Here is a 13400-nt window from a genome sequence, read left to right as displayed (position 1 = left end):
TTCGATTGTTTCGACTTCACCATCCCCACAGGGACAAACCCTCTCATGCATGGGAGTCTTTCTAAAACACCCATCTAACACTGCGGAGGGGAGTGCTCGCCATCTGGCTAGAGAAAATGCCCTCCGTTGGGCCAGAATCTCCAGTTGAGAAAGGTACCTTATATTTTGTGTGTCCTGCAGTCAAGAATTCCGGTACTTTATTAATGTCATTTTGACGTTGAATATCCTGCATCCTTTGTTTGAGAGCTGTTCTCTCAAAGGCAGTTCTTGAAAGAGTTCTTTCAGCCTCACCTACCTCACAGGGTGTCTGTTGCGGGGAGGGGGAGGGAGAGGAGTTGCCCTAGAGTTGGCAACTGTAGCTGTTAGGAGACAAGTTAGGAGGCAAGAGAGAATGATTGGCTCAAAGGGACCGAGCTGGTTTTCGTATCAAGCAGTGATTTCACGCTGGGGAGAGAGTGAGAAGGCAGAGAGGAAGACCATTTGACTGGAGATGCCAGGGACTGAACCTGGGACCTTCTGCATGACACGCAGAGGCTCTTCCCCTGAGCCATGGCCCCTCCCCACAGTGGTTTGCCCCCCCCCCCGCGCCCCGCAGCCCTGCCCTCAGTCAGAGCAAGAAGCAGCCAGGTAAGCTGCAGAGACCCCCCGCCCCCCCCGGTCCAAAACAGTCGAGTGGCACCTTTGACCAAGCTTTATTCAGGTAGAAGCTCTCTCTCCTCTGTGAGGACAGAACTGCACGTCCCCCCCCCCAATAGCTAGCAATCCAAAAGAGTCCAGTGGAGCCTGAGTGGTGGGTGTTGCCTTCTGACACACTTCCGGTTATGTCAGGGTGTGTGACATATGCAAACGAGTTGTGCTAATGAGTTATGCTAATGAGCTGAACCTCTTTTTCTACGAAATATGGTGGTCCCACATTCAAGTCCTGGCCCTGCTTAACCTCCAAGAGCTGGTGAGATTGGGCTCTACCATGCTTCCTTCCCTCCAACTGGAATGGTACAACTCACATTTTATTTCCTATGTTGTAGACTGATTTTTCGCTCAACAGATTAAGGGGTTTTTTTGGGGGGGCGGATATGCTCAGGAACACCAACCATGGTGTAGAAACCATGCTTTTATCTAATGGCGGTTGTTCATAGCATCCTCAGATTATGTCCGATATAGTTCCAAACCTTAGATTCTGCGTGCTTCCTGTCGCTTCAAACCACAAAACACCCCAAGATTCACTGGGGCTGAATTCTAATTAGTTCGATTCCGAAACCCGAATTGTCTTGATGGAGCCTGCCTTTCAATGCGTGAACCATTTCCAATTGAAAATACTGAAAACCTCTAGAGCGTGGGAAGGAGAGCGGGGGGGGGGGAGCACGTTTGTGCAGAGTTGACGGTAATTATGACGATTAAGGGAAATTAAAGGCAATTCTGACTCTTTATTTCCAGGAAGCGCTTGCATCAATAATAAAACAGAATTCTGACTGAGAGCGAGAACAGGCAAAGCACGTATGTATAATGCATGCAGATTAACTCATCTGGACATTCCCAAGGGATGGGAAATTAAAGAAATAGAATCTGTCCTCGGAGCAAGGCGATTTCCAAAGCGAAATGAATGCTGTCAAAAGGCTCAGGCCGATTTCCCACAAGCAGCCGCGCAACCCTCGCTCTTCCCTGTCCCCCGATTGTATCCGTCAATTTCCCACTACTTGCTGCGCGGCGGCATTTTGACCCGCGGCATCCCCCGATTTCCCCTGCATTTTCTCTGTCTCAAAAAACAAGGATCGAGAAGACACCCATTCCTTTTTCTGCAAGACCACCTGATAGGATATTGGCTGGATGCTCCCATGCGGTCATGAGGGAAGCTGTGTATCGTTGCCAAGCGCTGCCGTCCCATCTGTGTCTCTTGAATACCACAGGTATACAAACACACAGACGCACACAAGGCACTGGCTCTGAAATAACACTCCTCCTAGACACGCTGCTGGTACCTTCTGCCTTGCACATATGATGGGTCCTCATGAAGTTCTTGGCACAGGTACACATGTATGACCCTTTGGTGTTGTTGCAGAGTTGAGAGCAAACCCCGAAGTTCAGGCATTCATTGATATCTGTGCAGGGCAGAACAGAAACAGTATTTCCATGCAAATCGCAAAAGTCTGCAGATGGTTACGTTCTTAGAGGTGCAGAAGTGGTTTTGTGGAACTATCCTGGCCTGTAGTGACAATCAATTTTTCTTCTGCCCAGCTAGATCTCTGGCTATACTTTCTACAGCACTCCAAGCCAAACCTGAGAAATGCCAGAACTAACTCTCAGCATTACACTATTAGAATTCTGAGAAATATGTTTTTGCCTCGTTCCCCCATCTAACTCTTGCCAGACATGTTTTGCAGTGCGTTTTTCTTCTCCAGGTGGCTTTGCTGTATGGTTACAGTGACTGGCTAAGGTCTGGTCTGGTTGAAGCCCGGTACCTTGGCAAGAATTCTTGTCTGTGACTTTCTGGAAGCCGCCGCGGCAGGTGCAGTACACAGCTGAGCGGGTCTGCATGCATTTGGCTTCGTCGCCGCACATGGTCACATTGGTGTGACAGCCATACGTCTTGAGATCTGCAAGCAGAAAACGGTAACGGACCATCCAGCACCGCGCAGCACCAACTGGAGAGGCAGGGGAACAGCTGGAGGTGGGTGGGAAGCAAGCATTTGATCTGCCTACCGCCCCGTAGGTGTTCATCGAGCCCAGCTTGCAGTATCCCCCTCCCCACTCCCAGTGTCCTCCCCCCTTCAGCCCACAAGCAGCTTTTCTGCTTTCCGGGGCTATTGGTACTTCAGTGATTCATTCCTTTCACCTAGCAAGCAACGGTCCTCGTCGGACCCGTCCCCGCAGTCATCAAAGAAGTTGCAGCGCAGTTCAGCCCCGATGCATTTCCCGTTGTGGCAGTGGAATTCATTCTTCTCGTGGCTGCAGTTCCTGGGCCTGCTAGTGGGTGACTCTGTGTGGTTGCAGAGAAGACAGTGAGAAACAAGGAAAGTCGGCTGCGAAGTCAGAGAACCGGGTACTCCACCTGTCCCTTTAGTTCCCCTCCCCTCAAAGGAGCAAGATACAGAAAATCTGGAAAACAACACATCTTGGTAATAAATACGAATGCATCATTCAGTCACAGTGGGCAGATGAGTTATCCACATCCAGAGGAGGGTTCCTGTTGCGCCTCTGAATGATTTACTGCTCTAGACTGGTCTCCTTTCAATGAAGGAAAACCCCAGGTGCATGAACCAAAGAGAACTGAGTGGGAAGCTGTGAGTTCTCTCTAGGAATGTGTTCTTGGTATACCGAGCCAAATAAATACCTGAAAAATGCCCTATCAGTATATTGGGGGGTATTTATTCAGCTGAATACAGATTAGACATCAGATTCAACTACCAAAATAGTCATGCCTGAATAAAAGCCTATATTATCTGGCTTTTATTCAGGTGCAGCTAAAAGGCATTTAAAGAGACTGTATTCTGAGTTCACTTGCAGCGCGACTCGGCGAGTGAAATTCTCCATTATACCCTACGGGAATGGTCCCCATAGGATATAATGGAGCTGAATAAATTCAGGTTTCCTGAATATTTACCTGAATACCAATACAATACCAAAACTGGTATTCGGGAATATTCGGGAATACCAATATTTTCAGGGTTTTGCAAGGCAAGAGATGTTCAGAGGTGGTTTTCCATTGCCTGCCTCTCTGTTGCAACCCTGGCATTCCTTGGAGGTCTCCCATCCAAATACTAGCCAGGGCCGACCCTGCTTAGCTTCTGAGATCTGACAAGATCAGGCTAGCCTGGCCTATCCAGGTCACGGCTTGTCTTGTCTTAAAGGTAAAGGTTCCCTTGCTCGAAAGCCAGTCGAATCCGACTCATCTCCGTTTCAAAGCCGAAGAGCCAGCGCTGTCCGAAGACGTTTCCATGGTCATGTGGCCGGCATGACTAAACACCAAGGCGCATGGAACGCTGTTACCTTCCCACCGAAGTGGTAGCTATTTATCTACTTGCAATTTCTTGCTTTCAAACTGCTAGGTTGGCAGGAGCTGGAACTAGAGACGGGAGCTCACTCCGTCACGCGGCACCCGTGTCTCGAACTGCAAACTACCGACCTTCCACAGCCTGCAGTTCAGCGTCTTAACCACTTGAGCCACCGCAGCTCCTTTTTTTTTGTCTTACCCACCCCTAAAAACCAACAGTTTGGGGGTATAAGGATGAAGTTATCTCAGCCGTCAGAAGTTCTGCTTTAGCTGCTCTGGGGTGTTTACTTATTTATTTGCCTTTCTCTTCCACGGAGACCCAAAGCGGCTTGCATCATTCTTCTCCCCTCCCCTCCATTTTATCCTCACAACAGCGCTGTGAGGTAAGCTAGGCTAAGTGTGTGCGACTGTCCCAGGCTTCGAAGGCAGAGTGGGGATCTGAACCTGGGTTTCCCAGATCCTAGTCTGATACCCTGACCGCCACACCACACTGACTCTCTGCTTCTGCTCTCCTCTGCTACAAACGGGAACAGGTACTCATGACTTAGAACTGGTGGGATGAGGGCCGGACAGCACTCTAGAGCCTGGGACACTTTAATATATTGGGTTTTTAGACTATATTTTACTATATTTACACCCCGCCTCTTACAAAACTGAGGCAGTTTTCAACACGTTAAAACGAACCTATAAAACCAGGATGTCTTCAGCAATAAAAGACAATAGACAGTGGTGGTGGTGGAAGGCTAGAGACGCTCAGAGGTGGTTTGGCATTGCCTGCCTCTGCATAACAACCCTGGCATTCCTTGGAGGTCTCCCATCCAAATACTAGCCAGGGCCGACCCTGCTTAGCTTCCTAAATTTGACGAGATCTGGCTAGCCTGCGCTATCCAGGTCAGGGCACCAAAAGACAGTATCGCACTGAAAAAGGAAGTATCTTCAAAGAAGGCCTAAAAATGCAAGACATCCAAGCATATAATAAACTAGACCAGTACAAGAGTGAGAAAACTAGTCATAATGAGTACATAAAGCAGGTGTGGTACAGTTTTGAAGACTTGATCTGGTGGTCGGAAGATCTGCAAGGATTCTGGCTACCTCCAGGGAGCAACGGAGGAGGAAGACACTCACCACAGTACAGCTCGTCGGTGCCGTCGCCACAGTTGTCGATGCCGTCACACTGGCGACCGATCCAGAGGCACACGCGGTCGTTCTTGCAGCGGAACGGTCTATTGGGGGGACAGTGGAATTTCACTGCACCAGCAAACAGAAACAAATGGTCAGAGTGGAAGGGGGAGCCGGAGAGACATGGAAATGCAAACGGCTAACTGTGACCTACGGGGAGAGTGGGGGGGGGACAACCTGTTCCCTACCCCCCCATACACCTTCGGCACCCACTTCAGTGCTGGACCCCTCCCCTGGAGCCAATGAATAGGGGGAGTCTGCAGAAAGAGGATGTTGCCAGAGAACCGGGCTGTCCCAGCATGCCAGCTGCTTTCCTCTGGGTGCTCTCAGCTTTTTCTCTTGCACGTATAATGCGCTTCATCGACCAATGTGGATCTAGTGCATGCAGTGCCCTTCACTTTCTCCATTCTGGAGAGCTACATGTGGGGAAATGCACCCCACAATCAGCCCCGTAGCTAGGGAATTTTTCGGGAGGGGGCCTTGGGGGGGGCACCAGCTAATTAAATCAAAGCACAATGCAGGCGGCAAGTTGGGGCACTTTGGGGTCAGCCCGGAAAGGAGGGGGCCCAGAAGAAACACTAGGGGGCCGGGCCCCACGTTAGCTACGGGCCAGCCCACAATTAATCCTCACATGCTTATCTGTGGTGCAGAATGTGTTCTTGGTTTTATAAATATGGAAGTAGGTAAGAGCCATAAATTGCGAATATTCAGTATGATAAAATTTGGTGGCTGGCCACCAGAAATATAAATAGGATCTAAGGACAGCTGATTGCTTTATTCGGATATGCACATTTGCATGCTGAGCCCGGTTGGCTAGAAATTATCTTTCAAAACGTGAAAGTATATTAATGGCTTTTTAGACTACCAGGGGAGAATTAATTCCAATTAGGAGAAAGCTGCATGTGAAGTTATTGGCCTGTATCCTGCCTACGGTTGCCAGACTGGGACATGGGGGGCAGCCATCAGTGACAGCATGATGGCACCTTGGGGGGGGGGGAATATGGAAGGGATGTCATGCCTCTCAAGGAATTGCCAGAGATTCTATGGTAAAACCACAGAGTTTTTGGCAATTCCTAGAGATCACTGACATTTCTGTTTCCCCTGGAAGTGAAATTGCGCCATTGGCCTGACGGTCATTTTTTTTTTTTTTTGTCTCCTGCTGCCACTCTGAGCAGCGTCAGGAAACTAGAGGCACGGGCGGGGCATTCTAAGCAGGGGGTTCTGGCAACCCTAATCCCACCCCTCATCTCAGCCAAGTTGGAAGGCCTCCTCCAGATAAAGGAACCTTCCTCCAACTTAAGGGACCTAGGAAATGTGGTGTTACTGCGTGTCAGTTTCGAAAACCTGCAATTTTCATATAATCTGTGACAATTTTTTCCCTTCCCTCCTCCCACAAAGCTGGCCTCTGTTTGATGATCATCTCTAAACCCAAGTTCCCTACATTTCAGTACCCACCAAAGTTAATGGCACCCCACTCTTCACCCAAGACTTCCAGGCCCCTTGAATTCCAGCCCTAGAAAGCCTTGGAAACCACCTTATCTCCCTCCACCCCCTCGAAGCCAGACTCGGTGGGAAGAGGGCCCTAATTCCTGCCTGGATGACACAGTGAAGCCTACTTAGATACCAAGCCATGGTATGGGAGAGCATGCAAGTCTCCAGCCTTCTGAGCCGACAGAGAGATGGGGAAGGGAAGAGGGAGGTTGGGGAGAGTTTCCCAAGAACCTGGGGACACTCACAGCATTCCTCGGGGTTCTCGTCGGAGTTATCGCCACAGTCATCCTCCCCATCACACTTCCAGGCCAGTGGCTTGCACAGGGTGTTGTTGCACTGGAACTCATCCAGAGGGCAGGTCCTCACTGGACAGTGGGAAACATACCACAGTGGGTCAGTCCGGGGGTTGCCTCATTTGAACCATGAAAGCAAAGAACTTGAATTGTCATCAACAGTGAGTCCTACCGATAGTCCCCTACAGGTAAACTCCTATAGATAAGCTGTCTGTTGGAGTGAGCAACTCAGCATGCCTGGACTCTAGGGGCGCTAGAGTGTGTTCAAGTGTTATCTTCTTGAATGGGGTGTCTCTCTTTGAATAGTCCCCTACAGGTAAACTCCTATAGATAAGCTGTCTGTTGGAGTGAGCAACTCAGCATGCCTGGACTCTAGGGGCGCTACACCACTCTAAGTGTGTTCGAGTGTTATCTTCTTGAATGGGATGTCTCTCTTTGCCTTAACCTGGGAATTGCCCTTTGACCCCTCTTCTCTCTGTGTGTTCTTTGTTCTCCCTCTTTCTTCACATGGCAATTCATGGAGTCACATGTGTCTCGACAGGTCTCTCCTGTGGAAACAATGCCCTCATACCTCCACATACATGATGCCAGATTTAGCTGGCCACTCGTGATAGGGAAAGTACTCTTTCGGTTAGGCTTCTCTGTTTCCTTGAACTGCAAGCTGAATTTGAACTGAATCTACTTGAATAAATATGTTTTACTTTATGCAATAAACTGCTTGGGAGATTTGTTTACTACACTCAATATCGTGCTTCTATGACCGGGCAAGCTCTGCTGTATAAGCCAAACATCCCAATACTGTTCCTGACTGCCAAGGGTTCTTTTGGAGCACATTCAGAGTACCCGTGCACCGTTACTGACAGCTGCACATACAGACACCATCCCTCCAGTTCTGCCTTCGTGACGGTTGCCTTGGCACTAAGTGTAACGAGACCAGTACCATCGTCTCTTGGGGAGGAGGGAGTCGTGAAGACGTTCTTTACCTCTGGTGCTGCAGTTCTCCTCGTCACTGCCGTCCATGCAGTCAGCATCGGCATCGCAGCGCCATCGCAGGGGGATGCAGTGACCGTTCCTGCAGTGGAACTGGTCGTGGTCACAGCGCGGCTTGCATTCTTTCTGCAGGGAGCAAAGGAAGGAAACACGGTTACCGAGCCCTCCTTTGGTAGGTCAGAAAGACTAAGCAAGATTATACAGCAGGAGGACAGTTATTCAGATGATGTTCTTACAGTGCAGTGGAAGAAATTTGGAGTCCAGGGGCACCTTTAAGACCAACAAAGGTTTATTCAAGGTATGCGCTTTCGTGCATGCACGCACACACCTTTTCAACTATGTTGGAATGGAAGGTAAGAGTTCAAACTTATAGACAGAGGCTGAACAGCAAATTAACATGTAACGTGATGAAGATGTTTTAAGATATGCGAGGACAAAAACATCTTAAGTGATGTCATACCGGGATGTTGAGCGGGGGTACTTTTAAGCTGGCTTTACCATAGAGTCTTGCCCTCAAGCCAGAGCATCCCCACGTGGTGTCCCCATTGTGATGATGTCCTGGAACACCTCCCCAAGATTATACAGCAGGAGGACAGTTATTCAGATGATGTTCTTACAGTGCAGTGGAAGAAATTTGGAGTCCAGGGGCACCTTTAAGACCAACAAAGGTTTATTCAAGGTATGCGCTTTCGTGCATGCACGCACACACCTTTTCAACGTGATGAAGATGTTTTAAGATACGCAAAGATAAAAACATCTTAAGTGATGTCATACCGGGGACGTTGGCCATTGAACGTGATGAAGATGTTTTAAGATATGCGAGGACAAAAACATCTTAAGTGATGTCATACCGGGATGTTGAGCGGGGGTACTTTTAAGCTGGCTTTACCATAGAGTCTTGCCCTCAAGCCAGAGCATCCCCACGTGGTGTCCCCATTGTGATGATGTCCTGGAACACCTCCCCAGTCCCCCCACCGGAGCAATGAGGGGACCTGGCAAACCCACCACAATCTTAGACTAGAGTAACTCTACATAGGTTTGCAATGCAAAGTACCCCGTATTTTTTTTTTATCATGAGAGCTCTTACAAATTCTTCAGCTTCTGGGTTTTCCCTTAACTCGTGTCCTGTTTAATTACATTAAAAGACTTCAAGCCAACTGCAGCCCGGTCCAAAAAACAAGTGGAAGCTTTCAAATCGCTTCGGGTTCTCCACGTCTTTGGCAGCTCACGTGTGGCGCTCCCTTCCGCAAGATACCACAGCGGGCAAGAGTCTGGTTCTGCCCCACCTTGTCCCCTTTGCCGGCTTTCTTCTTACCTCATCAGACCCATCGGCACAATCGTGGTCTCCATCGCACTTCCAGCGACCGGCGATGCAACGCCCGTTGGCACAGGAGAACTCGCTTTCAGAGCACGGTCTGGGTTCTGTCGGGAGAGAGAACGCAGGGGGTGAGGGAGCTGGAAGGTCACAGGCAGCAGAGGAGCAAGGACTTGGGTATTGTCTAATTCGGGGAGGGTAACGCTGTTGCACACCCCCAGCGGCACCAGTGGATAGGTACAAGTTGTTCCTAGCAGAATGCTTTCTTGTAATTATACCAAAGCACAGAGAGTTCTTTGGAAGATGGCTCGATTTCAACACAGGAATGAGGGAGGACAGGTAAAGCCACAGATCTTTGGGGAGGAAATAGGCCTCTGGGGGCATAAACTCATTTTGCTAAACTCACAGCTCCTGGTAGATTGTGGCACCTTCCCTAGCCAATGTACTGCATTTGTGAATCAGCAGAAGACCTGCGGTGGCTGGTTAATACCTAAAGAAACATCTCCCTGTATCCCTGTAACAGTGTTGCAGTTCGGGTTACCAGACCCCCACCTGGGTCTGGGGAACCCCTGCTTTTGCAGGGCACTTCCCTGCTGCTAGCCAACTGGCTAACGAGGGAAATCCCGCCCCCAACTGGCCCAAAAGGCAACATGATGTCATCACCTGGAAATGACATCATCTTGTCGCCGACACTCTAGTTTTTGGGCAAAACTCTATGGTAAAATTGGCTACAATCCATAGAGTTTTGCCCCAAAACTAGAGCATCACCCCCCCGACAGCAGCGACGCAATGACATCACTTCCGGATGATGTCAATGCGCTCCACGTGCGCAGAAGATCCCAGAAAGGACCAAAGATCCCCCCGCTAGCTGCCAGGTAGGACCTGGCAACCCCTATTTGCAGTGTTGGGCCAGGAGGGAGCGTGAGGGCTCGTTTATACCATCTACAGGTCAAAGGTTAACCTGTCAGGACTGAAGGTAAAATCATCTGTTCTGCCCGACATGAGGCTGCCACAGAAAACGGCAGTCATGTGTCCCCTTCTCCAGTCTCCTCCGTAAGCCTTAGATTTGCAAGATTTCGTCATGTATTCTCTGCGGTAAGGGAAAGGATTTTGTAAGCCGCTCTGAGACACCTTTGGGTAGTGAAGGGCGGGGTATAAATCCAATCTCTTCCTCTCCTTCTTCTAGAGCATCACACACCCCCGACAGCAGCGACACGATGACATCACTTCCGCATGATGTCAATGGGCTCCACGTGTGCAGAAGATCCCAGAAAGGACCAAAGATCCCCCCGCTAACTGCCAGGTAGGACCTGGCAACCCCTATTTGCAGTGTTGGGCCAGGAGGGAGCGTGAGGGCTCGTTTATACCATCTACAGGTCAAAGGTTAACCTGTCAGGACTGAAGGTAAAATCATCTGTTCTGCCCGACATGAGGCTGCCACAGAAAACGGCAGTCATGTGTCCCCTTCTCCACTCTCCTCCGTAAGCCTTAGATTTGCAAGATTTCGTCATGTATTCTCTGCTCCACTTAACTGGCTGTCTCTGTGAAGGTGGGGAAACTCACAAGTGTGGTGTCATGTCGTTTGTTAAGTAAGCCACGTCAGAGCTGGAGATAGAGGAGGAGGAGGCGGCACGTAACTGTGGTTTTCTGTGGCAGCCTTGCGATTGCCATAATGTACTGCACCAGGCTGGGATAAGAGCTCCTGCCTGCAGAAACTAAGCAAGGCGGGTGGTGGTGGTTTCCAGTCCCAATCCCTTATAAAATATCTTATATGATTCAGAGGTTACATAATGTTCCCTCGGGAACTGGAAGCTCCACCTCACATAGAGAACAATGCAACTCTCAATTTATATGAGTTGTGGAAGCAAGCCCTTAATGCCTTTATCTTGTCATGGTTGGTTACACCTCTTCCAATTCATTCCAACCAGCAATGCATCTCCTGAGCCCTTAGTTCTATCAAGAGCACTGCAAGTAATCAAAACACTTAGACCGATTTCCCACAAGCAGCTGTGCCACCCTCACACGTCAGAGCCGGAAATAGAGAAGGAGGCGGCGGCACGTAACTGTGGTTTTCTGTGGCAGCCTTGCGACTGCCATAATGTACTGTACCAGGCTGGGATAAGAGCTCCTGTCTGCAGAAACTAAGCAAGGCAGGTGGTGGTGCAGAAATCGGTCAAAACATGGCCATGTAGCAAGTAGTGGGAAACTGACTAATGCAATCGGAGGAAAGGGGAGCGCGAGGGCGGCACAGCTGCTTGTGTGAAATCGGTTTTAGTATTTGTACAGGTCTTGGAATGTTCAAGCCCTTCACATCGTCTCAATAACTTTAGGACAACGTTATCAGGCAAGGCAGTGGTACTATTCCTATATTACAGGAGCAAAGTGAAGAGAGAGTTGACTTTCCTAAGGCTTCCTAGTAAATTCATGGCTGGGACAAAATGTGAATTGTGGACTTTGAAGCCACAACACTGTAGAATTCAAGATCTGTTTTCTCATGTCAATATGTACCTATTTGTGCCCCGAAAACCTCCTAGGGTTTAGGGAAGGTGACTGATTGGTTGGGAAGCATACTTGGCCAAGAAGACATGGGGGATACTTCTAGAATTGTTGGTCTGAATGCAGAAATGCCAGATAACTGCAAAGTTTTCTCATGGGTTGCCCCCACTCAGTGCCCACTGGAAATGCAATGCACAGGCTAAGAAGAGACTGAATGTATGCTTGCTTGCAACTGCCCCATCATCTCATCCTTTCGGAGAGGACTCATGTACCATTTCCCAAACCTTCTGATTCCTCCAAGGTGGAGACAGCAGAAGCATTAGAAAGGAAGGGGGTAGGTGGGGATAGTGAGCAGCCTGGTTTGTCGGGAAGAGGGGTGGAAGTCAAGGAGCCAAGCAAATGCCACGCACAGAAGCCCCCTCCATTCAGTTCGGGGTGGGGGTGGAGGAGAGGGATACATGGGAATGCAGATAAAGCCTCAAAGCATTCTTATTTTGTTTTTCCTTTCAACACAATTAAGGCTTTAAAGGGGAAGGGGGAAATATATTGTTGACAGAAACCTACCTCTGCAAGCCCCGATACGACAGTGTGAAAATGGAGAAAAACATAAGATGAGGTGAAATGGTACAAACTCAAATAACACGACATGGAAAAAAAAAGAACCCGCTGAGAGAAGGCTACTGGCTAGACTCCGCAGGGGTGGGGGGGAGTCGGAGGGGGCGAGCAGTGGCAGAGGCCCCTTTTAAAACCTTTGCCAGAGGCCTGCCCAGGTATGGAACTACCTCAGCGTCTCATGATTTCTCTCAGGTATGGCTGCAATTGTCACGTGAGAGGCCAAGCCAGTCGTATGGAATTTACTTCTTATCAACCATTGGCTCTCATCGGGACGGCCTTTTTTTTTGTCTTCTACCACTGGGACCAACCCATGTGAGCCAAGTTCATGTGTCAAAAGTGATGACAGAGACTGAACATCTTTCTCTACGGACGGTAGCAGCTTTTAAAGCAGAGGGAGAAGAGTCAAACATGAAGTTCTAACTGCTTGACTGAATTTTAGGACGTTCACAAATCAATGATTTAGGACGGAGTAGTAAAAATCACAATGGCATGTTTGTGAGGCAAAACCAGATGAGACACTAGAACTTCTGTGTCCAGAGTTCCCAGTGTTTTTAAAAATCAAATTACAAGGCACACAGGGGGATCCAGTTTAGATGAGGCCTGGGGTATGTTCCCTCTAAGCTGAGTTAGTGTGAGCTAGCTCACAGTTTTTTTAGCCTCTGGCTCACACATTTTTGTCTTAGCTCAGGAAGGATGGCTCCAGAGCAAGCAAATTTATGCAGTAGCCAAATCGTTTGCTCACAACTTTAATGCCAGGAGCTCACAAAGTAGAATTTTTGTTCACAGGACTCCATAGCTTGGAGGCAGCATTGGTGCAGAGTAAAGCCCCCCTCATTTTCTCATCCTGAAACGACTCTAAGCAGCTATTTGTCTTGTTGGGATAAAAATACAGGTATCCCAATGTATTCCCCCAGAACAGGTAGTTCCTTGAGGCTATGTCAGGTAGGAAAAACAGTGCAGGGCAGAATGTTAGCTGAGATCCCCCCCCCCCCCCAATTTTTCTCAAACTATTGGTTTTTTCTCCTTTTCTTTT

The 13400-nt window shown here is 49.0% G+C and overlaps 1 protein-coding gene across 1 annotated transcript in view; it reads right to left on the bottom strand.

The window, feature by feature from the left end:
* Positions 1-13400, bottom strand: part of LRP1 (LDL receptor related protein 1) — a 491602-nt gene that overhangs the window by 40263 nt on the left and 437939 nt on the right. Inside the window, exons 70-76 of the mRNA XM_015409543.1 lie at positions 9257-9363; positions 7935-8067; positions 6904-7023; positions 5114-5236; positions 2831-2974; positions 2457-2591; positions 1977-2096 (exon numbers count right to left, since the gene is read on the bottom strand). Of these exons, the coding sequence (XP_015265029.1) occupies positions 1977-2096; positions 2457-2591; positions 2831-2974; positions 5114-5236; positions 6904-7023; positions 7935-8067; positions 9257-9363 (882 nt within the window). The remainder of the gene's footprint in view (positions 1-1976; positions 2097-2456; positions 2592-2830; positions 2975-5113; positions 5237-6903; positions 7024-7934; positions 8068-9256; positions 9364-13400) is intronic.

The sequence above is a fragment of the Gekko japonicus genome, unplaced genomic scaffold (assembly GCF_001447785.1).
Source record: "Gekko japonicus isolate JY-2015 unplaced genomic scaffold, Gekko_japonicus_V1.1 scaffold1353, whole genome shotgun sequence".
NCBI lineage: Eukaryota > Metazoa > Chordata > Lepidosauria > Squamata > Gekkonidae > Gekko > Gekko japonicus.
The sequence above is the reverse complement of the archived record's forward strand: the minus strand, read 5'-3'. Positions and strand labels throughout refer to the sequence as shown.